Source organism: Lithobates pipiens, unplaced genomic scaffold (genome assembly GCF_037356315.1).
Source record: "Lithobates pipiens isolate NorthernLeopardFrog02 unplaced genomic scaffold, aLitPip1_a1.2 Scaffold_28, whole genome shotgun sequence".
NCBI classification, from domain to species: domain Eukaryota; kingdom Metazoa; phylum Chordata; class Amphibia; order Anura; family Ranidae; genus Lithobates; species Lithobates pipiens.
Genome location: NW_027507789.1, coordinates 94436930 through 94464234, shown reverse-complemented (window position 1 = coordinate 94464234; position 27305 = coordinate 94436930). Strand labels below are relative to the sequence as shown.

At 45.7% G+C, this 27305-nt stretch overlaps 1 protein-coding gene across 2 annotated transcripts in view; it reads left to right on the top strand.

Annotated features, from left to right (window-relative positions):
• Positions 1-27305, top strand: part of LOC143935528 (transcription factor CP2-like protein 1) — a 416417-nt gene that overhangs the window by 110266 nt on the left and 278846 nt on the right. For both annotated transcript variants that reach the window (XM_077459472.1, XM_077459470.1), the window contains exons 2-4: positions 5010-5152; positions 19454-19530; positions 26906-27011. In XM_077459472.1, the coding sequence (XP_077315598.1) occupies positions 5010-5152; positions 19454-19530; positions 26906-27011 (326 nt within the window). The remainder of the gene's footprint in view (positions 1-5009; positions 5153-19453; positions 19531-26905; positions 27012-27305) is intronic.

Here is a 27305-nt window from a genome sequence, read left to right as displayed (position 1 = left end):
AAGGGTCCCGTGCGAATTTGCGGCGGGTGCGGCGGGTGTGGCGGGTGCAGCGAATGGCTGAACTCGAATCGCACAGAGATCGGATGTGATTTGCACTGCAGTGCGGTGCGAATCACATTCGTTCTCATAAACCGCTGCAATGTGAACCCTGCCTTAGTGACACTGGCGACGGGGGGTGATCACGGGGTTAAACCTTTATTGGGGGGGTTAGGGGGGCACATTAGAACTAAAGGGGGCTAACCCTAACTGCCCTAACAGTTATTACAGTCACAAATGACACCAATGCAAAAAAAAAAAAAAAAAAAAAAAAAAGCAATTGGTGTCACTGTGACTGGGGGGGCAGGGGTAATTGGGGGGTGATTGGGGGGTAAAGGGGGGGTGTGAGTGTGCCTGGCATGTTCTACTGTGTAGTGTAGTGCTTGTGCAACTCACCGATGCTCTCTCCTCGGTGCCGGAACGAAAACTACCGACACGGAGGAGAGAATACATCACTTCCTCTCCTGTGTTTACATTACAGGAGAGGAAGTGATGTCACCGGACAATTTCATTCGCCGGGAGCGATCGCGAGGGGGTGGCCATGAATGAATGGCCGTCCCCTCGTCCGGGATCGCTCCCGAACGAATACCGACCGCCGCAGGCACCGGGCGGGGGCCCGATCGGGCCCCCGACCCGCGGGAGGCAAGGGACGTACATGTAAGCCCTTATGCCTGCCCGTGCCATTCTGCCGACGTACATCGGCGTGCGGCGGTCGGCAAGTGGTTAAAGGTATAATGCCAACTCTACTTAACTTATCTTTACACTAACATAGGTCCACCCTGACAGGGTGGACATGTAAGGTAGAGGCAGCTCTTACCCACTGCATGTGATCCATAGCGCAATATCACCTTCTTTATTTTTATATATATATATATATATATATATATATATATATATATATAATATTTTTTTATATATATAAAACTAGCATATTATACTTATCTGCTCAGTGGTTTTTCAAAGAGCAGCCTGGATCCTCCTCTTCTCCAGTCCCTCTTCTGTGCTCCTAGCCCCTTCCTCCTGTTGAGTGCCCCCACAGCAAGCAGCTTGTTATGGAGGCACCCAAGCCGAGCTGCAGCTCCGTGTGTCCATTAAGACGGAGATGTGGTTCGGCCCCGCCCCCTCTCTTGCCTGATTGGCTAACTGACATTGACAGCAGAGGGAGCCATTGGATAGCCGAGACACTCGTGGACAGAGATGGGGCTCAGGTAGGTATTAGGGAGCTGCTGCACAGAATGCATTAAGATAAAAAAACTTCTGACTTTACAACCCCTCTAATCAGAACTGCGAATCTCACACCTGCGGGGTTCACCTGGAACCCATGGTAATGGTGAACCCAAACTTCATCCCTACTCTTCACCATGCTGCCTGCTTGGCTGTCAGCCAGGACTGTTCTGTATACCTATACACAACTATCCTGTTTCTTTATTATCCCTCTGCTGTGTTTCCCCTTGTGCAGGCTCTACTTGTAATCCTCTCTCAGCTGTTGCACACTTCCCATGTGCCTTTGGTCCCCGGATCACTGCAGTTCTCCTAGAATTTTCTTTTAGCCTAGCTTCACAGCTATATGTTTTGATTTAAACATTTCGAATAGAATAAATTTGAATAGAATAGAATTAAAAAAGAAATTGAATAGAAAGCATAACCATTTCCCAAAATTCAAATAGAATAGAAAAAACCAATAGAATAGAATATAACCATCTTTCTGAAATACGAATTTCAACTAGAATGCATTTAAATAGAATAGAACAAACAATAGAAAAGAATAGAATAGAAAAATCTAACAATATAACCGGTTTCCAAAATTAAAATTTTTAAAAGAATGAATATGAATATAAAATAATAGAATATAAAAAAATAGACCATAACCATCTTCCAAATTGCAAATTTCAAATAGAATAAATGTGATTTTGATTAAAATTAGATTCAAACTAATTCAATTCGACCAAATTTAGAAAAGTTGAATCGAATTAAACTAATTTAACTAAATTAATGTATGTAAATAACGAATGGAAATGAAACAAACTGAATTTTTTGTTCTGCACATTTTTAATTTTTACACAAACTGTAATGATTTTTATTCTTTTTGACATTCATTTCCATGAATTTTAATCAAAATGTGTGTGCATTAAAGTACATAGGTATCACTGACCAACAGGTCAAAATTCTACAGATAAAAATTGCGGTTGATCAATTTTCAGAATGTCAATTTAAAATTACAAGACCGTTCTGTAGCGGTTGCAATGTGGCCCCATTGACCTCAGTGACTGAGTCTGACAGGTGGTGCTGTCTGTCATACTCTGCAGCCTGAGTTTGGTGAGAAATATTTATGTGGCCCTGCAGGCAAGACTTTTTCATATTCTTCCAAATAAATGTGGCACAAATGTAAGGAAAAAATTGTTTCCTTGAGTGATGGGCCGAACACCTCCCTGTTCGGTTCGCAGCAAAACTCCCAAACTAGGGAAAAGTTCTAACCTGAACAGCAAACTCTGAACAGGAAAAATCAAAAGAGCCCATTTTGAAGGCTTATATGCAAGTAATTGCCCATAAAAGGGACATGGGGGGTCTGGGTACTGAAACTGGGGGACATGTATCAATGCATTTTTTTTTAAACAATTGTTTTTTCAGGAGCAGTGATTTTAATGATGCTTAACCACTTGCCAGCCGGCTGCTGACCGCCCACCATCCTTATACAGTGTCTGTTAGGGGAAGAGGAATACCATTCTTAGATAGCTGCCATAGCCCTGGTATCCTCTTCTTCAGCGGGTGGTCGGCTTTCAGATAAAAGTGGTCTCAGTGGCAGATTATCCATGAGATCACTTTTATCAGAGGTGGGAGCAGGCCCCCTCCCACCACGATCTGGTCGTCTCTGACACTTACCGGAGCCATTGGTAGCGGCAGAGACGATCAGGTCCTTTCCCCTCAAAAGCCTGGAGCCAAGTGAGGGAAAGATGGCCTCCACTCGGCTCCATAGCATCAGAGGGCAGAAGTAACGTCAAATGTCACTTCCGCCCAATGGTCTTAAAGGGGAATTTTTTTTTTTTTGGTAAAAATAAAATAAAAAAATATATATATTTTTTTTTATTATTATTGCATTTTAGTGTAACTATGAGATCTGAGGTCTTTTTGATCTCACATTGAAGAGGTCCTGTCATGATTTTTTTCTATTATAAGAGATGTTTACATCCCTTGTAATAGGATTACAAGTGACCCAAATTTAAAAAATAAAAATAAAATTTTAAGCGCCTATCCCGCCAAGCTCGCATGCAGAAGCGAACATAGTTACATATAGTTACATAGTTAGGTTGAAAAAAGACACAAGTCCAAGTTCAACCAAAAAATAATAAAAAATACAATCCCATATACACAAACCTATACCCACAGTTGATCCAGAGGAAGGCAAAAAAAAAAAAAACAGAAAAGCATGCTCCAGTTTGCAACAGCAGGGGAACAAAATCCTTCTTTTTTTTGATCCCCCGAAAGGCAATTTTTTAAAGCAATGGACTGAGCTTGCCAGAACCACCTCTGAAGGGAGTCTATTCCACATTTTAACAGCTCTTACTGTGAAGAAACCTTTCCAGATTTGGAGATGAAATATTTTTTTCTCTATAAGAGTGCCCCCTAGTCCTCTGTGATGACCTTAAAGTGGATAACTCAACAATATGGACCACTTATGCATTTGTACGTGTTGATCATATCCCCCCTTAATCTCCTCTTCTAGAGAGGGAATAGATTCAGTTCCTGTAATTTTTCCTCAAAGCTGAGCTCCTCCATGCCTCTTTTCAGTTTGGTTTCCCTACTACAAAAGCATACGTAAGCTGCGCCCGCATATGAAAATGGTGTCCAAACCACACATGTGAGGAATTGCCATGATAGAGTGAGAGCAATAATTCTAGCACTAGACCTCCTCTGTAACTTAAAATTGGTAACCTGTAGACATTTTTAAACGTCGCCTATGGAGATTTTTAAAGGTCAAAGTTTGTCAGCATTCCACAAGCGGGTGCAATTTTGAAGCGTGACATGTTGGGTATCCCCCTAGTCTGCTTGTAAATTGGCGCATCTGTAGCATGCTTAGAACATGCTGCAGTGTTAATGAAATTTCTAAAGGAAAAAAAAAAGTCAAATCACATTTAATTTGACTTGCGGTTGCAAATCCGGAACCCAACCTGGTATGGTTCAGGAGGGGGGTGGCTGCGCTTGTTTGTCCCCCCTTTACCTGACTTGCCAGGCTATATGTCGGACAAGGGTGGGGGGGGATCCCTTTTTTTTTGTCTTTTACAGTCAAATTTGTGGGGGTTTTTTTTGTATTATTCAGCTGTCAGCGGGGAAGCCCATTGACAGCTGATGACTCATCGATTGTTAAGGGCACCTGTGCAGGGCATTCGGTGGGGCGAGTACCCACCGAACACCCTGCAAATTTTTCTGTTCACCCCGTTCGGGGGAACACCCAATGCTGGGACCAAACTCATGCTCAAATCAAACCGTTCGGCCAACACTAGTTACCTCCTCTCCCTAGAAATAGAGGTGATTGCTTATTAGTTGCACTGAGATTTCGAAATATATTTGAAAATCTCTGCAGGTAACAAAAAGCACTTGCTATCATGTAACCCTATGCTGCCTGATTGTTGTAAGCAATGATGAAATCTATCACAACCAGTGGGGCTGTAAAGTTAAAGTGGTTGCAGACATAATACAAGTGATGGTCAGAGGTTGCAGACATGCTGCAGGAGATTGTCAAAAAGGGTGAACTTGTTATATGAGTTGTTGGAGACTGAGGACATGCTTCAGTGGACAGTCATAGACTGGAGATATACTGTATTCGATGAGTCTGCAGAGACTCTGAAGGCAGCACAAAAAGTGCAGCAATAGTTTAGTTTGCTTTATAATTCTTTTTGTTTGCATTGTATCTCTGAACTTCACCATCTGTTGCAATCAACTGTAGTCGGTGTTGATGTACAATATATTATTTACAGAGAGTCCATTCCACTGCCCTTCCTAAAGCAAGAGGACCAACCAATAACCACTGCACTGTGCCCAGTCTTCCAGTGTGTACTCTGTACACCCAGCTCCCCTGCCGTGAAGTTACATGAGGAGTCACTCACCTATCTCAACCAAGGTAACCAATCCTTTCTACAATTAGCCAGTATGCAATTATTTGATCATTGGTCTATACGGGTTCATGCACACAGCCGTACCGGTATTGTACAATAGACATGTGCAATTTGTTTAGTTCCAAATTAGTTTTTTAACAAATTTTGACAACTCAGTTCATTTCTGAATTTTTTAATTTCGAATTTTGAAATTCTGAATTTCCTAAATTCCAAATTTCCGAATTTCCGAATCTTGAATTTCCAAATGTCAGGTCACCTTGAGGCCAGGTGACAGATGCACACGGTAGGGATCAGGAGTGCACCGCAAGGTTGTGGACCATACAGCTGACTGCTGCGGACCGGGGTTCAAGGTGATAGGAAGGCAGGGCCGCCAGAACACCAAGATGGATCCCATCGGGGTTAGAGCGTAAGATTCCCTGGGGCGCGGAATCTAAGAACCAGCAGGTGTTCACCAGAGCCTCTATTGGTGAGGATGGACTTGGCTGCAACTGGCTCCATGTCACGGCCCCCAGGGCCCCCCAGCTCACACGCACAGTAGGCAACAGGAGGATAGGGATGGTGAGGGACAAAGCCAAGGTCGGGTCCACAAGCAGACAGGAATAGTCGGGGACACGCAAAAAGGTCAGGATCACAGGCAAACAGGGATAGTCAAGGACACGCCAAAGTCGGTAACGGAAAAAAACAGAAGAGCACACGGCAGGTAACAGGAAGCTAACACACAAAGGTTGATCAGCAGGGTTGGTCTGCAGTGCACAGGTTAATATAGAGTTCTCTGATAGGAGCTAGGGTGGAGCCATGCCAGAGGACGGATTACAAAAACAGTTAGGTGAGGGTCGGCTGGTCTCTAGAGATGAACTAATGGAGACAGGTAAGCAGACGAACTCTATTGCATAACCATGACACCAAATTTAGAATTTCCGAATTTTAGAAATTTTGGAAATTTGAAATTTTGGAAATTGTAAAAATCAAAATTTTAGAAATTCAAAATTTTGGAAATTAGAAATTTGGAGATTCTAAATTTCAGAAATTTGAAATTCAGAAATTTCGTAAATGCAAAAATTTAAAAATAGGAAATTCAAAAATCCAAAAATAAAAATGAAGATCTGAACATTCAAAAGAATGAAAATCTGAAAATTGAAAACCCCAAAATCTGAAATAAGAACTAATAATAAATATTAAATTATAGGTATTGGAATTTCCTTTCAAATTTGGCTATTAGTGAACGTAACGAGTATGAATTTAGTTACGTATTATCTGAAATAACAAATACCATTTCTAAACAAATGGAACAGAACGATAATAATAAATATCAATCAATAAAACCTTTTTATTATTATTATTATTATTTATTATTAATTTGTTCCTGTCAGGGCTGGGCTCAGCCCTTCCTTCTCTGAGCTGGCTGCTCAGCTGTCGGCTAATTGCCAACTCCCATCTCTCTCCACAGTTACCCAGCTGTTGTTGATTCTGCTTGTCAGTCCTGCCTACTTAAAGGCGTCCAGCTCACTTGATCTCTGCCTTCACCTTGGTCACATCACAAGAAACCATCTCCTGCGTTCCTGTTTAAAGACTGGCTTTGCTGACATACCTTCTGGCTCCTTATCCTGCTTGCTGTTCCTCTACTTGGATCCCTGACTTCTGGCCTGGCTGATTACCTCATCTGGTTACTGGTCTCTGGCTATGCTTTGACTACGCTTACTCGATATACCTTTTTATTTTTATTAACAAGTGTGATTTTACTGTACTTCTGTCTCGGTCTGGTTCATGGTTTCTGACAGTATGTGAAGGCCATGAATTCAGAAGACACAGTCAATCCACTTGGTAATATTTTTTCCAGATTGAATGAGCAAGATCACTGCATGGATCAGTTTGCCATGGTGTTACAAACGCTCCTGAGTCACACAGCTCACCTGGAAATACCCACTGTGGCTGCTCAGGTACAACCTGAGTTGCAGGCCGTCCCTGCTGCTGTGCCAGTCTCTGTGCAGGCATCCGCCTCGAGTATTACCTCTATAAGAGTTATGTCTGGTTCCTCTCCGCTTTGGGGGGGCGATCCAGTTCAATGCAGAAGGTTCCTCCACCAGGTTGAGATTTACTTTGAGATGCTGACCTAGGAGTTTCCCACGGACAGAAGAAAAGTAGGTTTCATAATATCTTGCCTGGGCAAATCCTCTATGGGAGATGCAAAAACCTGTTGTCTTGAGTTACCCTGACTTTGTGGCCTCCTTTTAAAGGGTATTTGATGTTCCCGCACGCTCTGCTTCTGCTGCCAAGTGCCTCATGTCCAAACAGAGTATGAGAACTGTTGCCGACTACGCCATTGAATTCCGGACTCTGACAGCAGAGGTTGCTTGGAACTATGAGGCCCTTGTGGCTGCTTTTTCTGATGGTCTCTCGGATACCAGCATGGATGAGATAGCAGCCCAAGATATACCCACTGAGCTGGAGAAGTTGATCATGTTTGCCATCCTCATTGACTCCAGACTCAGAGAAAGACTCCCTTTTAAGGAGTGCTTGTGGAAGCCTTTTGACGGGAGACGTGTACAGCCGGCCCATGTGACTCATAAGACGGTTCCATTGTCTATGGCCGTAGGGGCTCTTCACCATGAGATAATCCAATTCCAAGTTATTTCCTCACCTAGGTTTCTGCTGGTAATTGGTTATCCTTGGTTACAGAGGCACAACCCCTCTTTTGATTTGGCTCTGTGCTGAGGTTCTCTCATGAAAAGAACGGGGTGTGGCAGCACGCAGGTAAAATCACCTGGTTGTATTCAGGATGGGAAATATGTGTGTCCTAGATTCAGGCTTTATGCAGACTTTTACAATTAGAGGGGAAGAGTTAATGAGCCCAGCTGAAGTAAGTGGGCTCATTAAGACCTCTACAAAAAACCCCAGCATGCATAGGGAGATGCTCCATCCTGGAACCAGTTTTGTGTGTATAGACTGGGGAGTCTGAGATCTGTTCTGTGCGGTGAGTTAACGCCTGTGTGGCAAACCCCTACAATAGAGACAGGGACTGGGGCAGCACAAGGCTGCACCCAGTTGTTAGACAGGGAGTCTACGTGTGTAGTTAGAGGTCAAGCTGACCAGGATTTATTTTCTTGTTTTATTTTGTTTGGCTGTTATATGTATCACTGCATGTAGCCTAAATAAACCGGACCTTTTGTTTTTTGCACCTACACCGCTGTCTGCTGTGCCTGACTTTGTGTTGTGAACCCATCCAGGGGGTCACACACACCCGCTACCGAGCGAACCCCCTCACAGTTGGTGGAGAATTTTGGCAGTTTTTTTTTTTTTTTTTTTTGTTAAGGCCAGCATGGAGGAGATACTGAGACAGCTGGCTCTAGCAAATGCAAACCAGCAGCAAGCAAATGCAAATCAGCAGCAAACAAATGCAGCTTTACAAAAGAGCCTTGCAGCTCAACAACAAGCCCAGCAGCAGGCAAATGCAAATCAGCAGCAGACAAATGCAACTTTGCAGCAGAGTTTGGAAGCTCAGCAACAAGCCCAGCAGCGATCTGAAGCCCGCTTCATAGACCTGTTGCAGAAGCAAGAGCAGAATTTTCAACAGCAAATAGAGACATTGATACAGCAACGTCCGCAGACCAATGAAGCAAGTGGGTACAATAATACCGCAACCTTTGGTGTGAGCCGTTTACTGACAAAAATGACTGGAGAGGATGATCCGGAGGTGTTTTTGACCACATTTGAAAGGACTGCTGAAAGGGAAAAGTGGCCTAAGGAGCAATGGGCTGGACTGGTGGCCCCTCTGTTAACTGGGGAATCGCAGAAAGCTTATTATGACCTAGAGCCTGACCAAGCAAAAGACTATGTGGTGCTAAAAGCAGAAATATTGGCACGGCTGGGTGTCACCCTGGCAGTCCGGGCTCAGCGTGTGCAGAACTGGACTTTTCAGGTTGGAAAACCTCCCAGGTCTCAAATGTATGATCTCATTCACCTGAGCAGGAAGTGGCTGCAGCCAGAGATTTTGACCGCACCAACCATTGTGGAACGTGTGGTTATGGATCGTTTCCTGAGAGCTCTGCTCTACTGCCATCCAAAAATGGGTAAGCCATGGAGACCCAGAAAATGCAGATAAACTTGTGGATCTGGTTGAGAGGTACTTGGCTACAGAGAACTTGACCACCTCTTCCAGGGACTCACGGACTTTCCCCCCTAAGACCAGATCATCCCCAGTGGCGGGTAAGATGACTCCAAGGGGTGAGGGTGGAGAGAGTGAGAGGGTGGGAGTTCTACCTAAGGTCTGGCGGGAGCAGCCCAGGAAGCCCATGCTGCAAGAGGCAGCGAAAAAAATTATTTGCTACCGCTGCCGGCAAGAGGGACATATTGCAGCCAATTGCCCAGTTGTGGATGAGCCTATGCAATGTGACTTTATAAGGGAGAGACGTCAGTCGCTGTTTGCGACAGTTGCATGCACTGCCATTCGGGGACCTGAGAAACATTTATGTAAAATGTGTATTAATGGTAGACATGTTGATGTGTTGCTAGATTCAGGTAGCCTGGTAACATTGATAAAAGCTGAATTAGTTACTACAGAGGTCTCTGGGAAGAACAGGGTGGCTGTTATTTGTGTGCATGGGGACACCCGAGAGTATCCTGTAACTTCAGTGTTTTTTGAGACCCCCAAAGGTAACCTCTCTCATCAGGTGGGGTTAGTGTCTCAGTTACCACATGATGCTATTGTGGGAAGGGATTTTCCAAAATTCTGGGAACTCTGTGATTGTCCTGAGGCCCCCATTGGTGCCCCTATAAACCAGGAAGATGACCAGAATTCCTCTGGGAGTGGTGAGGACTCTCCTGAATTTCCCTTGTCGGTATTGGCGGGGGAAACTCGAGAAACTGGGGAGGAGCCAACATCCTCAGATGAAAACATGCCGTCTGTGGAGTTTTCGGATCTTGAGGTTCACAGGGAAAATTTTGCCACAGAACAGTTAAAAGACCCCACCCTAATAAAGGCACGGGAAAATGTGGTGAAAATAGATGGCGAGTTAGTGAACCCAGATAAGACTTGCCCTTATCCTTACTTCACTATGGAAAGGGACCTGCTATATCGAGTGGCTCAAAGGGCAGAAGAAACCATTGAGCAACTTGTAGTGCCCAAACCTTACAGGAAGTTGGTGTTAGAATTGGCTCATGGACACATTCTGGGAGGTCATCTGGGGACAGAGAAAACCAGAGAGAGGGTATTGCAGAGATTCTATTGGCCTGGGGTCATGAAGGAAATAGAAAATTATTGTTCCTCCTGCCCTGTGTGTCAGAAGTCGGCACCTATGCCACATTTCCGTAACCCACTGGTACCTCTTCCTATCATTGAGGTCCCCTTTGAGAGGATCGCAATGGATTTGGTAGGTCCGATAATGAAGTCTGCTAGGGGGCATCAGTACATTTTGGTTATATTGGACTATGCCACCCGTTATCCGGAAGCAATTCCTCTCCGAAATACCTCGGCCAAAACCATAGCCAAAGAGCTATCCCTTGTTTTTAGCCGCGTGGGTATTTGTAAGGAACTGCTTACGGACCAAGGTACACCCTTTATGTCCCGGGTTATGAAAGAATTATGCAAGTTGTACAAAGTGAAGCAATTGCGTACATCTGTGTATCACCCCCAAACAGATGGGTTGGTTGAAAGATTCAACAAAACCTTAAAACAAATGTTAAAGAAGGTGGTGGATAGAGATGGAAAGAATTGGGATTGTCTAATACCCTATCTGATGTTTGCCATTAGGGAGGTACCCCAATCCTCTACGGGTTTCTCACCCTTCGAGTTGCTCTATGGGAGACACCCAAGAGGGCTGCTGGATATCGCCAAGGAAACTTGGGAAAATGAGAGTTCTCCTCACAGGAGTGTGATTGAGCATGTCGCCCTGATGCAAGATAGAATTGCACAGGTAATGCCAATTGTAAAGGAACATTTAACCCAAGCGCAGTTAGCACAGCAGAGAGTGTACAACCGTGGGGCCAAGACACATACTTTTTCCCCGGGGGATAGGGTCTTGGTGCTAGTCCCTACGGTTGAAAGCAAATTTCTGGCCAAATGGCAAGGTCCATATGAAGTAATTGAAAAAATTAGTGAGGTGAACTACAGGGTTAGACAGCCAGGAAGGCGAAAGCCGGAGCAGATCTATCACGTCAATCTGCTGAAAGCCTGGAGGGATAGGGAATCCCTAGTCGCAGAGACTTTGTCACAAGTACAGCCTGATTGATCGAAACCCCAACAACAGGAGGTTAAAGAGTTTGTACTTCGTAACAAAGAGATTTTCTCTGAGCTTCCGGGACAAACATCTGGCGTAGAGCATGACATTATCACCCTGCCAGGAGAAAGGGTAAAACTAAAACCTTATAGAATACCAGAGGCCCGACGGGAGGCAATACGTGGGGAGGTTCAAAGGATGCTGGAATTGGGTGTGATAGAGGAGTCCCAGAGTGACTGGTCCAGTCCTATTGTACTAGTGCCCAAACCTGATGGGAGCTGGCGGTTTTGTAACGATTTTAGACAATTAAATAAAGTTACAAAATTTGACACCTACCCCATGCCACGTATAGATGAGTTGGTTGACCGGCTGGGAACAGCCCGATATATGACAACTCTTGATCTCACCAAAGGGTATTGGCAAATTCCCCTGGCTGAGTCGGCCAAGGAGAAAACTGCGTTTGTAACCCCAGATGGGGCATTCCAATATAAGAGAATGCTGTTTGGGTTACAGAATGCACCGGCAACATTCCAGCGGAAAATGGATACGATTCTGAGGCCCCATCATAAATATGCTGCAGCTTACCTGGATGATGTGATTATCCATAGCACAGACTGGGTCTCACATTTGCCAAAAGTACAAGCAGTCCTAGACTCTATCCGGGAAGCTGGGTTTACGGCCAATCCAAAGAAGTGTACCATTGGACAGGAGGAGGCCAAATATCTTGGGTACACTATTGGGAGGGGGGTGATAAAACCCCAAGTCAATAAAGTCGAGGCCATACAGAGTTGGCCACGTCCCAACAGCAAGAAACAGGTACGAGCCTTTCTTGGAATCGCTGGCTATTATCGACGATTCATTCCCCATTTTGCTTCTCAGGCTGTGCCCCTCACCAACCTGACAAAAGGGAAAGAGTCGGTTATGGTTAAATGGTCCCCAGAGGCTGAGGAAACATTTCAGTCCTTAAAAACAGCCTTATGTAGCCAGCCAGTGTTGTACTCACCAGACTTCTCTAAGGACCTTGTTGTACAAACTGATGCATCAGACGTTGGGTTAGGAGCAGTGTTATCCCAGGTCTGGAACGGGGAAGAGCACCCAGTCATTTACCTCACCATGAGGTAAATTACTCCACGATTGAGAAGGAATGTTTAGCAGTGAAGTGGGCTCTAGGTTCCCTTTCGGTACTATCTGCTAGGTAGGCACTTTGACCTGGTGACTGATCACGCTCCTTTAAAGTGGATGGCTCAAAACAAGGAGACCAATAGAAGGGTAAATAGGTGGTTCCTGGCCCTACAGGAATTTAACTTTACAGTTAAGCATCGCCCTGGTGTTAAAATGGGGAATGTGGATGCTTTGTCTCGGATACATGCGTGTCTGGCTGCTTGTGTTACAACCCCAAGGTTGAAACAAGAGGGTGGCTATGTGGCAGCACGCAGGTAAAATCACCTGGTTGTATTCAGGATGGGAAATATGTGTGTCCTAGATTCAGGCTTTATGCAGACTTTTACAATTAGAGGGGAAGAGTTAATGAGCCCAGCTGAAGTAAGTGGGCTCATTAAGACCTCTACAAAAAACCCCAGCATGCATAGGGAGATGCTCCATCCTGGAACCAGTTTTGTGTGTATAGACTGGGGAGTCTGAGATCTGTTCTGTGCGGTGAGTTAACGCCTGTGTGGCAAACCCCTACAATAGAGACAGGGACTGGGGCAGCACAAGGCTGCACCCAGTTGTTAGACAGGGAGTCTACGTGTGTAGTTAGAGGTCAAGCTGACCAGGATTTATTTTCTTGTTTTATTTTGTTTGGCTGTTATATGTATCACTGCATGTAGCCTAAATAAACCGGACCTTTTGTTTTTTGCACCTACACCGCTGTCTGCTGTGCCTGACTTTGTGTTGTGAACCCATCCAGGGGGTCACACACACCCGCTACCGAGCGAACCCCCTCACAGGGGAAATAGGGGCAAGCGGGGCAGTGGGACTTTATGTGAAACATAACACTAGGGCAGAATGAGTCATTCATAAGTATAATTAATATTTATTTGATATTCAATAGGGGCACAATGCAATAGACAATATAAATATTATAACAATAGATATGGTACAGAATAAATAAAACATGATTGGTCTATCACATCATAGTAAAATTAGTAGCATAGTAGACACTGTAGCACATGATTAATAATAGTAGCATCAGCATTAGACCCAACATGGATATAACCAAAGTTATGTTAAATAAAATTGATGACTCAAACAATCAGAACCCATGGTATGCAAATGATAGCTGTGACATGACATCAAGTATGAATTCTCAATGCGTTTCGTGGAAGTTTGTCCACTCATCAGGAGCTGATAAACAGGAAATACCTATAAGGAATAATAATGTGGTAATTAATTACAATAGGAAGAGAGGGAGCAAAAACTCTGGTCCAAACACTCTTACCTATGAGTTAATGAGTAAAATTGTAAAAAGGCGTAAATGATGATCTTGATGATGGGAGGCACCAGGGGATGTAGTTCCCAATATATTACACACTTATTTACCATTATAAATTATTATTATGCATTACAGTTACCCCTTCAGGTTCAAGATTCTACACTACAATGCTGGAAGGGCGATCCTTTTCTTGCATCTATTTTCACACGTGGTTTTTGGGTTGCCCTGCCTTACAGCTGATTGGTCACCTCCTCTGCTCCTGGGGGGGGGGGGGTGTTTTACCCATCCCCTGGTGCCTCCCATCATCAAGATTATCATCATTTACGCCTTATTACAATTTTACTCATAGGTAAGAGTGTTTGGACCAGGGTTTTTGCTCCCTCTCTTCCTATTGTAATTAATTACCATTAATTACCACATTATTATTCCTTGTAGGTATTAGCAGCTCCTAATGAGTGGACAAACTTCCAAGAAACGCGTCGAGAATTCATATTCATGTCACAGCTATCATGTGCATACCATGGGTTCTGATTGTTTGAGTCATCAATTTTATTTAATATAACTTTGGTTATATCCATGTTGGGTGTACTGCTGATGCTATTATTATTAATCATGTGCTACAGTGTCTACTATGTTACTATGATACTAATCATGTTTTATTTATTCTGTACCATATCTATTGTTATAATATTTGTATCATCAATTGCATTGTGCCCCTATTGGATATCAAATAAATATTAATTATACTTATGAATGACTTGCTCTTCCCTAGTGTTATGTTTCACATAAAGTCCCACTACCCCGCCTGCCCCCATTTCCCCGTTCTTTTCAATCAATTAGGGATGGAGACCAATGTACCGGATGGTCATGGCCTCTTATAAAGTCCAAACTATTTTCTTTTTTCAAGGTTTTCTCCTGGTCACCACAATGCAGTGACACATTCTTCCAGAAGGTAGCCAAGGTCCTGTGCACCTCTTCACTCTCCTCCCTGCCTGAGGAGTATCGCGATTTTAGCGATGTCTTTGACAAAGGTCAAGCCGATAATTTGCTTTACACCAGCCTTATGATTGTGCAATTGACCTTCAACCTGGTGCCATACCCCCTCGTGGCCAGGTTTACCCTTTGTCGGTCTTGAAGGATAAGGCCATGGAGGAGTATGTTGCAGACACACTTTCATCTGCAAATCCTTGTCTCCTGCTGGTGCTGGTTTCTTCTTTGTGAAGAAGAGCGGTGAACTGAGACATTGTATTGATTATAGGCATCACAATCCTTTCACGATTAAGAATGCCTACCCGATTCCGTTGATTACAGAATAATTTAACCATCTCAAGGGAGAAACGGTTTTCGCTAGGCTTGATTTGAGAGGGGCATACAATCTTGTGCGGATTAAGAAGGATGATGAGTGGAAAACTGCATTTAATTCCAGAACAGGCCATTATGAGTACCTCGTAATGCCTTTTGGCCTTTGTAACGCCCCGGCAGTTTTCCAGGAATGTATTAATGATGTCCTCCGAGATTTGTTGCAGATGTGTGGCGGTTTATCTCGATGATATCCTCACATTTTCCAAGTCCCTGGAGAGCCACCACACAGATGTCTGTCGTGTGCTTCAGAAACAAAGAGAGAACAATCTCTATTGTAAACTGAAGAAGTGCGAGTTCCATTGTGAATAAGTTAAATTCCTGGGCTATGTCATTTCTACTGCTGGTTTTTCGATGGACCTAGGGAAACGTTCGGCAGTCCTACAGTGGCCTCGACTCATAGCTTTACATCCTCTGCAGCATTTCCTGGGCCCAGCTTTCCTGGGTTTATTCATAACTTCTCGTCTCTGGTCAAGCCCATCACTGATATGACCAGAGAGGATGATAACCCAGAGTTGGTCTCCGGAGTCCATTAAGGCCTTTGAGAGTCTCAAGGCTGCCTTTGTTTCTGCTCCTGTGTTGACATATCCTGATCCTACGTTGCCTTTTATCCTAGAAGTTGATACTTCTGAGACTGGAGTTGGCGCCCTTTTGTCTCAACTTCCTAACACTGAGAACGCTATGCATCCATGTGGCTACTTTTCCAAGAAATTGTCATCTGCAGAGTGCAATTACGAGATCGGTGACAGAGAGCTGTTGGTGATCATTTTAGCCCTGAAAGAATGGAGACATCTCCTTGAACATACCACTGTGCTGGTTCTCATTCTTACTGACCATAAGAATCTCACATTTTTGTCTGAGGCTAAGCGCCTCTTTCCCAGAAAAGCACGATGGGCTCTTTTCTTGTGGAGTTTCTAATTACTTTTTCTCAATCTTACCCGGTACTAAGAATGTAAAGGCTTATGCCTTGTCACGACAATTTTCCTCCACTTCCTAGTTGGAGTCGGTTCTGGTTCCTGTGATCCCTTCTGATCGTATTCTGGCTATGGTTCGCACCAGTCTTACTTCTCCTTTGGGTGACAAAATTCTTGCTGCTCAGGTCCATGCTTCTCCTGAGAAATCTTGTGACTGCTACTTTGTCCCAGAGAGTCTCCGTACTGCCGTGCTCCAGACTTGCCATTCTCCCAAGGCAGCTGGCCACCCTGGGAAGAATCAACTTGTTTGGGCAATTTCCCAACAATTCTGGTGGCCTAGTCTATGGGCTGATGTAACTGCCTTCGTAGCTGCCTGTTCCATGTGTGCTCATAGTAAGACTCCTTGACACCCTCCAGTGGGCCTCCTACAACTTATACCCAATGGAGAAAGGCCCTGGACACACCTGTCTATGGATTTCATTGTGGAGTTTCCCAACTCCCAAGGCAACACTGTTATTCTTATGGTGGTTGACTGGTTCTCTAAGATGTGTCATAGTTACACAGATTGAAAAAAAAGACACAAGTCCATGTAGTTCAACCAGTGTCATTGTATTCCACTTAAGAAGTTGCCCACTTCTAAGGAACTGACTTCCATTTTTGCTTGGGAGATCTTTCGCTTACATGGGCTACCCAAGGTGATTGTCTTGGACAGGGTTAGTCAGTTTGTCTCTCGGTTCTGGAGAGCCTTTTGTGCACAGTTGGCAATTCCTACGTTGCTATATTTCTGACCATCATAACAACTGGTCAGACCTATTACCGTGGGCAGAGTTTGCTCATAACAGTGCCTTGAATTCTGCTTCCCGATTGTCCCCATTTATGGTGAATTATGGTTTCCAACTTTCCTAGTTGCCTGACTTTGTTTGTTCCACAGAGTATTCCTGTGTTAGAGGAGCATCTCCGTGGTCTTCGTTCCACTTGGGCACAAGTTAAGTAGGCTTTGCAACATGCTAACAATAGGTACAGACTCCATGCTGACGCCTGCCTGCGCCTTCCTATGAGGTTGGGGACAGAGTCTGGCTGTCGTCTCGCAACCTCCGACTTCGTGTTTCTTCTTTGAAGTTTGCACCTCGGTTTATTAGGCCTTTCTGTATTCTTCGCAGGATTAACTGAGTGGCTTACGCCTTGGACCTTCCTCCTAGTGTGTGCATCTCAAATGTGTTTTATGTCTCCTTATTGAAACCTTTGGTCTGCAAACGCTTTACCACCTTGGTGCCATATCCTCACCCTATACAGGTTGAGAACCATGTACAAAGTACAATTCATTGTTGACTCCCGTAGGTTCCGTGGGACCTTAAAGGACCTGGTGCATTGGAAGGGGTACGGTCCAGAGGAACCCTTTTGGGTCTCATCCTCGGACGTACATGCCCCTGTCCTCCTCCGTGATTTCCATAGATGTTTTCCCCTCAAGCCCGGTGGTCCTCAGAGGGGGAGGGGTCATTGAGGTACTGTCGGGCTGGGCTCAGCCCTTCCTTCTCTGAGCTGGCCGCTCAGCTGTCGGCTAATTGCCAACTGCCATTTATCTTCACAGTTACCCAGCTGTTGTTGATTCTGCCCGTCAGTCCTGCCTACTTAAAGCCATCCAGCTCACTTGATCTCTGCCTTCGCCTTGGTCACATCACAAGAAATCATCTCCTGTGTTCCTGTTTAAAGACTGGCTTTGCTGACATCCCTTCTGGCTCCTTATCCTGCTTGCTGTTCCTCTACTTTGAACCCTGACTTCTGGCCTGGCTGATTACCCGATCTGGTAACTGAACTCGGGCTTGGCTGATCACCCGATCTGGTTACTGAACTCTGGCTTGGCTGATCACCCGATCTGGTTACTGAACTCTGGCTTGGCTGACTACCCGCTCCAGTTACTGGACTCTGGCTATGCTTCGACTACGCATACTCTACCTTTTTATTTTTATTAATAAACAAGTGTGATTTTACTGTACTTCTGTCTCAGTCTGGTTCATGGTTTCTGACAGTTCCATTCCATTTGTTTAGATGCGGCATTCGTCATTTCGGATAATTCGTAATTTCAGATAAATTTGTATTTGTTATGTTCACAAACAGCCAAATTTGAAAGAAAATTCCAATACCTATAATTTAATAGTTAGTCATTATTAGTTAGTTATTTAAAATTTTACTCATTTTCTTTCTTTTTTTCAGATTTTCGGATTTCCAAATCTCGAATTTCCGAAAAAAGCAAAAAACTAATAAAACGAAAATGAACTAATTTTTTGTCAGTGCACATGTCTACTGTACAGTGTGCAGAGCCTACGTAATGACATTCCTGGGAACTGCTGCTGAGACGTACAGCAGCCCATTGAGAAGCATTAGGCTTCATGTACACTGGCTGCTCCTCTACATGAGTTTAGGAGCTTTTGGGATTTATTTTTGATAAAGCCCCTAAACTCATCTCAATAAAAGCCCTGTGTCTTTTAGCAGAGTTTAGGAGCAGCCCATTTAGGGGAGGTTAAACCTCCCTCTCCTGAATGCGGAAAATCACATTCAGGAGTGGAACGTTTGGCCAAAGACCCCCTAAGTACCTTTATTGTTTTGTCACGTTTAATCTTTTTCCCCGGCTGATGTCCAGGGGAGGTTAGTATACATGAAGCCTTAGAAGAAGCACCTGTATGTGTTGTACCCTAAGGGTTGTATAAAGCTCCTGCATGCGCATTGACATACCCCAAATGCACAATATCTGCGCTCAGAGCATGTCAGTGCATATGCTGTTGCTTTATGCAACTCTTAGCACACAACTATGTACAGCCACCACTTCTAATACATCTCAAAGGACAGCTGTATGCAGTGGCAGTGGTTCCCAGTAATGTTTTTACACAGGTTCTGTGCACTGTACGGCCCAGGCACTGCAAGGGATAAATGCTTGATTAGATTAGGGGCACAGCGATAGGTGTAATACATTTTGTTCCTGCCCCTGGCTCCCTAAATTCATTTGAGCTCTCAAGCCCTTTTACTTCTCTAAGGTGCTCTCAGCTGCGATCGCATGTTCTGCTCTTCCACATAGAATGAATAGTTAATAGCCCTGCATTGCACGTGATGACACCAAGGAACTACCCAAAGCTTGGAGCTTCAGGCAAAAGCCCATTCTTTCAAAATAAACATAGAATACACAAGACTAAAACAGTTATGTCTGAAGATCTTCACTTTGTGGTCTACTCAGTTCCACAGTGTGTCTTCTCCATGCTGCAGCCTCCAATCTATTTCCATCCTGACAGGACACTAGGCCTGTTTATGGGAAAATTCTCTAGGAACATGTCTGCAAGCAGCCCCAGTGGGAAAAATGTATAACTGTCATTTTATATGTATCACTTTCTGGTGCAGGTCAGTCCTATGAAATACGGATGTTAAGTAACTGGAAAGGAGCAGCTGATCTGCCTGAAGGTCGTCGTCTGATAAAGGTATGTTTATCTACAGCAGGCTATATTTTCACATTAATGTGTCCATAGGCACCCGGTTCAGATATTTCTTCTAATAAATAGCCAGGCACCTCAAAAGCGTATCTAAACCCAAAGCTAAAAATGTAAAATGAGGTGTCTGCATTCATTTTTTAGGCTGCAAATACAGAAAAATACCTACTGATCCTGATTAGAGATAAACTTTGGCTTCCTCTGAACTTATAGCTGTCTAAACATACTTCAGTCAGTTGAGGACCAGGTCAACAATTAGTGGGATACTAGAAACTTCATTGTACTTACTGTAGACAAAGAGTTTTTGTATCTCAAGCCTAGAGTGACAACTCTATTTCTACAAAGATACAGTACAGTAAGTCTGGGTTCACACTATGTGCAGCACAGGGCAGAGCAGGGGACCTGGTGCGTAGTGATGGGCGAACTTCTGACGGGACGTTTCGCGAACGCAGACCGCAAACGCGGCCGATAGTTCGCGAACCGGAACGTTCGCGATAGGCCCCATTGACTTCAATGGGAGGCGAACTTTGCAAACCTACAGGTCAAATTTGCAACCACAAAATAATTAATAGCTGTGCAAACATAGTCCCACCACATGGCCAATGACATAACACATGTATGAGGTGAATCTGGGATCGACAACTACAAGCATTCTTTTTTTATATGGGAAATTGTTGTGACAATTCAGGACTGTGGAGCGCATGAAGGCAATGGAGGAGAGGGAAGGTCAGGGTAGGCAAAGAGGGTGCAGGAGATGATCACCAGCAGCGTGACATACAGCAATGACACCTGCACCGTGATAGAGTCACCTGACAACAGCACCGTGATAGAGAGCACTGACATCAGCAGCGTGACATAAAGCACTAACACCAGCACCGTGATATACAGCACTGACAGCAGCACCGTAAGCAGCCCCAGGAGGAAGTCAGCATAGCACAGGGATGGTGGGAGCCCCTCATAATGAGCATAGCACAGGGATGGTGGGAGCCCCTCATAATGAGCATAGCACAGGGATGGTGGGAGCCCCTCATAATGAGCATAGCACAGGGGTGGTGGGAGCCCCTCATAATAAGCAGCCCCAGGAGGATGTCAGCATAGCACAGGGATGGTGGGAGCCCCTCATAATAAGCAGCCCCAGGATGATGTCAGCATAGCCCAGGGATGGTGGGAGCCCCTCATAATAAGCAGCCCCAGGAGGAAGTCAGCACAGCACAGGGATGGTGGGAGCCCCTCACAATATGCACAGCAGAGGTACAGCCCCAGGAGGATGTCAGCACAGCACAGGGATGGTGGGAGCCCCTCATAATAAGCAGCCCCAGTAGAAATATGACACCGCTCAACCTCTTCAAAGAGGAGGGTATGGGCATATAGTACGGTGTGCTTTTTTTGGATAAGGAAGTGAGCCAAATGAAGAAAGAAGGTCTCTGTGCTCGATTAAAAAAATTGTTTATAGACATATACATGGTCTAATGGTCACATGTGTTGAATTCTTCCAAGATCCATGCCTCATTCATTTTTAGAAATGTGATGTAGTTAACACTGTCGTGAGCTAAGCGAGTACGCTTATCGGTCACGATCCCCCCTGCTACGCTGAACGTCCTTTCAGACAGGACACTGGAAGAGGGGCAAGCCAACAGTTCGATTGCAAATTGGGCAAGCTCTGGCCAGAGGTCAAGCTTACCCACCCAGTAGTCCAGGGGTTCATCACTCCTCAGAGCGTCCACATAGGCCGTTAACCCGATGTAGTCGGACACCTGGCGGTCTAGGCGTTCCCTGATGCTGGATCCGGATGACACCTGTTGATGGGTCGGCTGAAAGAATGACCTCATATCCGAAGTCACCAACACATCTTCAAACCGGCCTCTTCTTGCAGGCGCTGTTGGATTGGTACCCGCAACTCCTTCTCTGGGAGTGGGAATTGCTCCTCTGCCAGCGCACGCAAAGGCAGAATGCAGCATTTCTCGAAGCAAGGCCTGGAAGTGCTCCATTCTGCCAGCCCTCTGTGACGGCGGTAACATTTCCGCCATTTTGTGTTTGTACCGGGGGTCTAAGTACGTTGCCACCCAGTACTGGTCCTTGACCCTTATGCTTTTTATACGGGGGTCCCTATTAAAACACTGGAGCATGAAGGCCCCCATTTGCACTAAAGTGGAAGCGGTGTGGTGGCCTGGCTCCTGCTCATCATCCAGGATAATGTCGTCCTCTTCATTCTCCTCTCCCCATCCATGCACAACAGGGATCCCAGAAAGGTTTAAAGCATGCTCTTCTTGCTCCTCCTCATCCGCCCCGGCACCATCCTCCTCTGACTCCTCTTCAGACTCCTGTTGTTCACTTGTCTCAGATAGAGTAGCCTGCCTTATGGTCAGAGCAGCAGTTTTCAGGGGATGTGATGGCTGAGAGACATATTCTGGTGTGGGTAGCAACAGGTGTCCATGAATTAAAGGACAGGTCAGGGCTATGTAAATTATCCTGTAGAGCTGTGGGCAGAGTGGGGATTGTAAGAGTGGAGCTAGCAAATTCATTGCCAGTGGCTCCAGTACAAATCCAAGGTCTGAGGACCCTGCAGTGTGGTAGATCAGAGAAGCTGTAAAATTTTTGTAGTGAGGAGTCTGGGAACAGGAGGGATACTCTGAATCACCTCAGAGCAGTTGGACGGATCAAATAGGAAAGGGAAGGTTGGTTCAAGTTTATCCTATTCAGGATTCGGAACTATGCCCAGTAGGGGCCGTTAAAGGATTTTTGAACATTCGTCCGGCAGGTGATTGCCCATTTTTAGTGCATGTTGATGGCACCCCTTTGTCACGTTTTCAATTTGGGATGGTTTTTAGAAAATGCTTGCGGCATTGGGTTTAGAGGAGATGGATTTTTCGGCACACACTTTTAGGATGGGGTGGCAATGGAGGCGGCTAGGAACGGGATGGATGTGGAGTCTGTAAAAAAGAATTGGCCAGTGGGAATCACGTAGGTTCCAGTCTTACGTCTGGCCCTATTTGGTGGTGGGATTGTGATAAGGCATATGATGTAAGGGGAATTTGTAGGGGTTTTTTGTTGTTTGCGCTGGAACATGTTTTATCATGGTTGGTGTTTTTTCTTCTTCTACTTTCAGATTCAGAGCCTGGATTGGTCTGGATAATGGGCCATCCCTACGTGTGTTGGTGGGCACGGAGGGGTGATGCCAGGCCGAGGGGCAGGCAGTTGGGTTTTGCGAGAAGGGAGGTTTGCAGTAAGTGGTTGGGGTTTCTCGGGATGTTATGGGGTAGGATGGTTTCGGAAGTGCAGCGTTATGCGCAACGGGACAGGCCTCCGGATGTTTTAGTAATACACTTAGGAGGTAACATTTTGGGAGTGCGGACCTTGATTGATTTAACGAGGGACATCAAATGTGATGTTTTGTGTTTAATGGAGGAATTCCCTAACACGGTGATCATATGGTCAGACATAATAGCTCATATGACTTGGTGGATGGGCAGGTCTGTAGAGGGGGTGGACATAGCTAGGAGGAAGATCAATAGGCAAGTGAGTAACTTCATGATGAAGAATGGAGGATTGGCCATCCGGCATTTGGAAATGAAGTTTGAGACGTGGAGATATTTGATACCTGATGGTGTCCATCTGAATGATGTGGGCATTGACATGTGGGTTTTGGGCTTGCAAGATGGGATACAGAGAGCACTTTGGGTGTGGAGTGACATCCAAGAATAAGGGGGTTACTCCCATATGTTGTGGCGGGTGTTTGGTCTGTGCAGGGGAAGGAGATATGTGTCAGAAGAAAGATTTCGGGAACTATCGTTGGTATGACTCCTGATGGTGGTTTCCAGATAACGGAGATTAGCCGGAAAGTGTTAATGGGGCACTGCGGTCATTGGTTGTCTTTAAACCAGCTTGTCAGTTTGAGACCTAGATGCCAACATGCACTAAAAATGGGCAATCACCTGCCGGACGAATGTCCAAAAATCCTTTAACGGCCCCTACCGGGCATAGTTCCGAATCCTGAATAGGATAAACTTGAACCAACCTTCCCTTTCCTATTTGATCCGTCCAACTGCTCTGAGGTGATTCAGAGTATCCCTCCTGTTCCCAGGCCCCTCACTACAAAAATTTTACAGCTTCTCTGATCTACCACACTGCAGGGTCCTCAGACCTTTGTACTGGAGCCACTGGCAATGAATTTGCTAGCTCCACTCTAACAATCCCCACTCTGCCCACAGCTCTACAGGATAATTTACATAGTCCTGACCTGTCCTTTAATTCATGGACACCTGTTGCTACCCACACCAGAATATGTCTCTCAGCCATCACATCCCCTGAAAACTGCTGCTCTGACCATAAGGCAGGCATGCACTGGCCAATGGGACTACCACGAGTTTCTTGGTGGGCCAATGACTCACTAGGCCAGTTTGAGTGACAGCCTGTCAAAGTAATGGCTGTGCGTCCCCCGCAGCCATTACTTTGAGAACTGCTGAACTGCAGGAGTGGACTGACCCATTGGCACTGTGGGGCCCCATGAGAGGCTCTACAACACTAGCACCAGAAGCGGCTGCAATAGGACCTCTCACAGCTTGCTGTTTCCCCACCAGCCCCTCCTTCCCATGTGCTTGTACATGACATCATCCAGGACGATGGACGAGAAGAGCGGAAGGGCCGGCAGAGAGCAACGTGCAATGAGAGGTCTTTTTACAGGCAGTGGGTAAGGCTGTAATGTATACTATCAACATCACTGGGGGGGGGGGGGGGGGGGGAGCAGAGGCAGCCAGTACAGAAGTAGGAGGACCGGGCCCCAACAGGATCGCAGGAGGACCCAAGATACTCTACCGTTTCCTCCCCCATGCTGTCCCCCTCTGCCCTCCTGAAAAGTTCAAATTTTGAAAAAAAAACACAATTTTAGTTTTTGCTATAATAAATATCCCACATTTTTTTTTCAAAAAAAAAAAATTTTTTCCTCAGTTTAGGCCGATATATTTTCTTCTACATATTTTTGGTAAAAAATAAATAAATAAATAAATAAATCGCAATAAGCGTATATTGAGTGTATATTGTGTGTTTACACACACAAATCCCGGTTCTCGCTCTGTCAAGAGCGATCGCGGGTGCCCTGCAGAATGTGCTCACCCCTAGTGGCCAAAAGATGAAGCGACATAAGGTAACATTGTTTCGCCCAGCCATGCTATTCTGCCGCAGTAAAACTGCTGTGGCTGGTCGGCAAGCAGTTCAATTCTGGGGTCATTCTAATGCCTGTCTGGCACTGATGGTAAGGACAAGCCTCTTAGACTATGTGAGTTTATATTTATGGGTCTCATGATATACTGTGACTGGCATTGTTTTGTAGATTTGGAAAGTTGTAGTTTTGAAAAGTTCAATAAAGCTGAGGCCTTGCACCATTTCCAACTTAAAGCGGAGGTCCACCCTAAAATGGACCTTCCGCTCATCGGATTCCTCCCCCCCTCCGGCGCCACGATGGGCACCTTTCAGGGGGGAGGGGGGTGCAGTTACCTGGATAATCCAGGTAACTGCACCCACTTCCGGGCTAGCTCTCTGCGGAAAGGGGCGTACATTACGCCCCTTTCCGCAAGTGCCCGCCCCCTTCCGCAAGTGCCCCGCTGCCTGCTGGGAAACACACAGATCCCAGAGGCAGCGGGGACCGTCCTCATTGCGCAGCGCGGCTCGCGCATGCGCAGTAGGGAACCGGGAAATGAAGCCGAAAGGCTCCATATCCTGATTCCCATACCCAAGATGACGGCGGCAGCACTCGAGTGTCGATCTAGAGATCGGCTTCGGGTGCCGACATCGCGGGCGCGCTGGACAGGTAAGTGTCACTATTTTAAAAGTCAGCAGCTGCAGTATTTGTAGCTGCTGACTTTAAAAAAAAAAAAAAAACGCGGAGTCCCGGCGGACTCCCGCTTTAATCAGCTTCCGTATATTTTTGGGAAGGCAAGGTATTGGTTTATTAGTTGGTCATAAATGAGCCTATGCTTCTTAGCAGTCATGAAGGCCCCTTGAACTGCCTTTAGGGAAAGGGAGCCTGCTGGAAGCATGGCATTACTGTGACTGTGAACCTAAAAGGGAAGTTAAGTAGCTTCCTTTAGGATTGGCTACAAAGACCTGAGGTGACTGGGTGGAGCCTGAACTCCAGGAAAAGGCTATGCTGAGGCACATCCAACTGCTCTGAGGTGATTTAGCTGTCACAAGAGTTTCCTATACTTGTTCTGTATCAATTACTAATAATGTCTGACATTCTTATGCCACGTACACACGATCGGACTATCCGGCGGACAAACTGCGGAGATCCGCTGGACTTTCCGAACGAGCGGACCTGCCCACACACGACCGGACTTTTGAAATGAACGGACTTGCCCACACACGGAGGAAAGTCCGTTCATTTTGAACGCGGCTCCAGGTAGCCGGGACTAGCGAAGGAGGTCAATGTCGCTGCCTCCAGATTGACACCTCGCTGGCCCTGTCACCTGGTATGGACTTAAAGGGGAAGCCCTACGCCAAAAAAAACGGAGTGGGGGTCTCCCCCACAGTCCATATCAGACCCTTATCTGAGCACGCAGTCCGCGAGCACCCCTCGAGCCATACCAGGCTGCATGCCCTCAAAATGGGGGTGCTTTGGGGAAGGGGGGGCCCTGCAGCCCCCCACCCAAAGCACCTTGTCCCCATGTTGATGAGGACAAGAGCCTCTTCCCGACAACCCTGGCCGTTGGTTGTCGGGGTATGTGGGCGGGGGGCTTATCGGAATCCGGGGCCCCCTTTAATAAAGGGGGCCCCCAGATACTGGTCCCCCACCCAAGGTGCTTTGGCAAACCCCCCACTCCCTTTCCTGACCAGCCGGAATGCGTGCTCGGATAAGGGTCTGATATGGACTGTGGGGGGGACCCGACTCCGTTTTTTCGGCATAGGGCTTCCCCTTTAAGTGCATACCAGGTGATGGGGCCAGCGAGGTGTCAATCTCGCTGATGGAGGCGGCGACATTGACCTCCTTCGCTAGTCCTGGCTACCTAGAGCCACATTCAAAATGAATGGACTTTCCTCCGTGTGTGGGCAAGTCCGTTCATTTCAAAAGGCCGACGGACTAGCACACACGGGTGGATTGTCCGCCAGACTGTGGTCCACCAGACCAAGTCCGCCGGATAGTCTGATCATGTGTACGCGGCATTATCCTGACTTTATTACTTAGTGGACCACTGAGAATTGGCAGTGAAACCAGGAGCAGGGTGAAGGTCTTGTAGCTGGATACTCCCCAATTGAGTCAGCATTGGTAGTCCTGCTATTTACTGTGTCCCTCCCAGGTTCACTTTAAGCTGCTCTAAAATGGCATTGGTATGACAGGTACTCTTTAGGAGATTATGACTTGCCTCTTTTACAGAGTGTAGTTCGAGTGGTGTTCCATGATCGACGTCTACAGTACAGTGAGAGGCAACAGTTGGAGATCTGGCAGATGAGCCACCCTGGGGACAGGATTCTTGATATCGGTAAGTTTTCATGAATGTAGTGTTTGTTTATAAGAGGAATAAACACTGTGTTATGCAGCAAATCTGTATTGATGGGATGTCCGTAATGAATGTGTTAGCCAGTGACTCAACAGCAGATCTCCAGCCAAATAGCTGAACCTAAAGGTGGAATTTATATACTATACATTACCTGTTAATGTATTTGTGATGTTGTACTGCCCTAATTATAACTAACACACCACGCTAATTTGTCTCTACCCTAACCCAGCTGCTGCTCCTAAGTGTAATACATTTATACAGTTAGAAAATAAAATG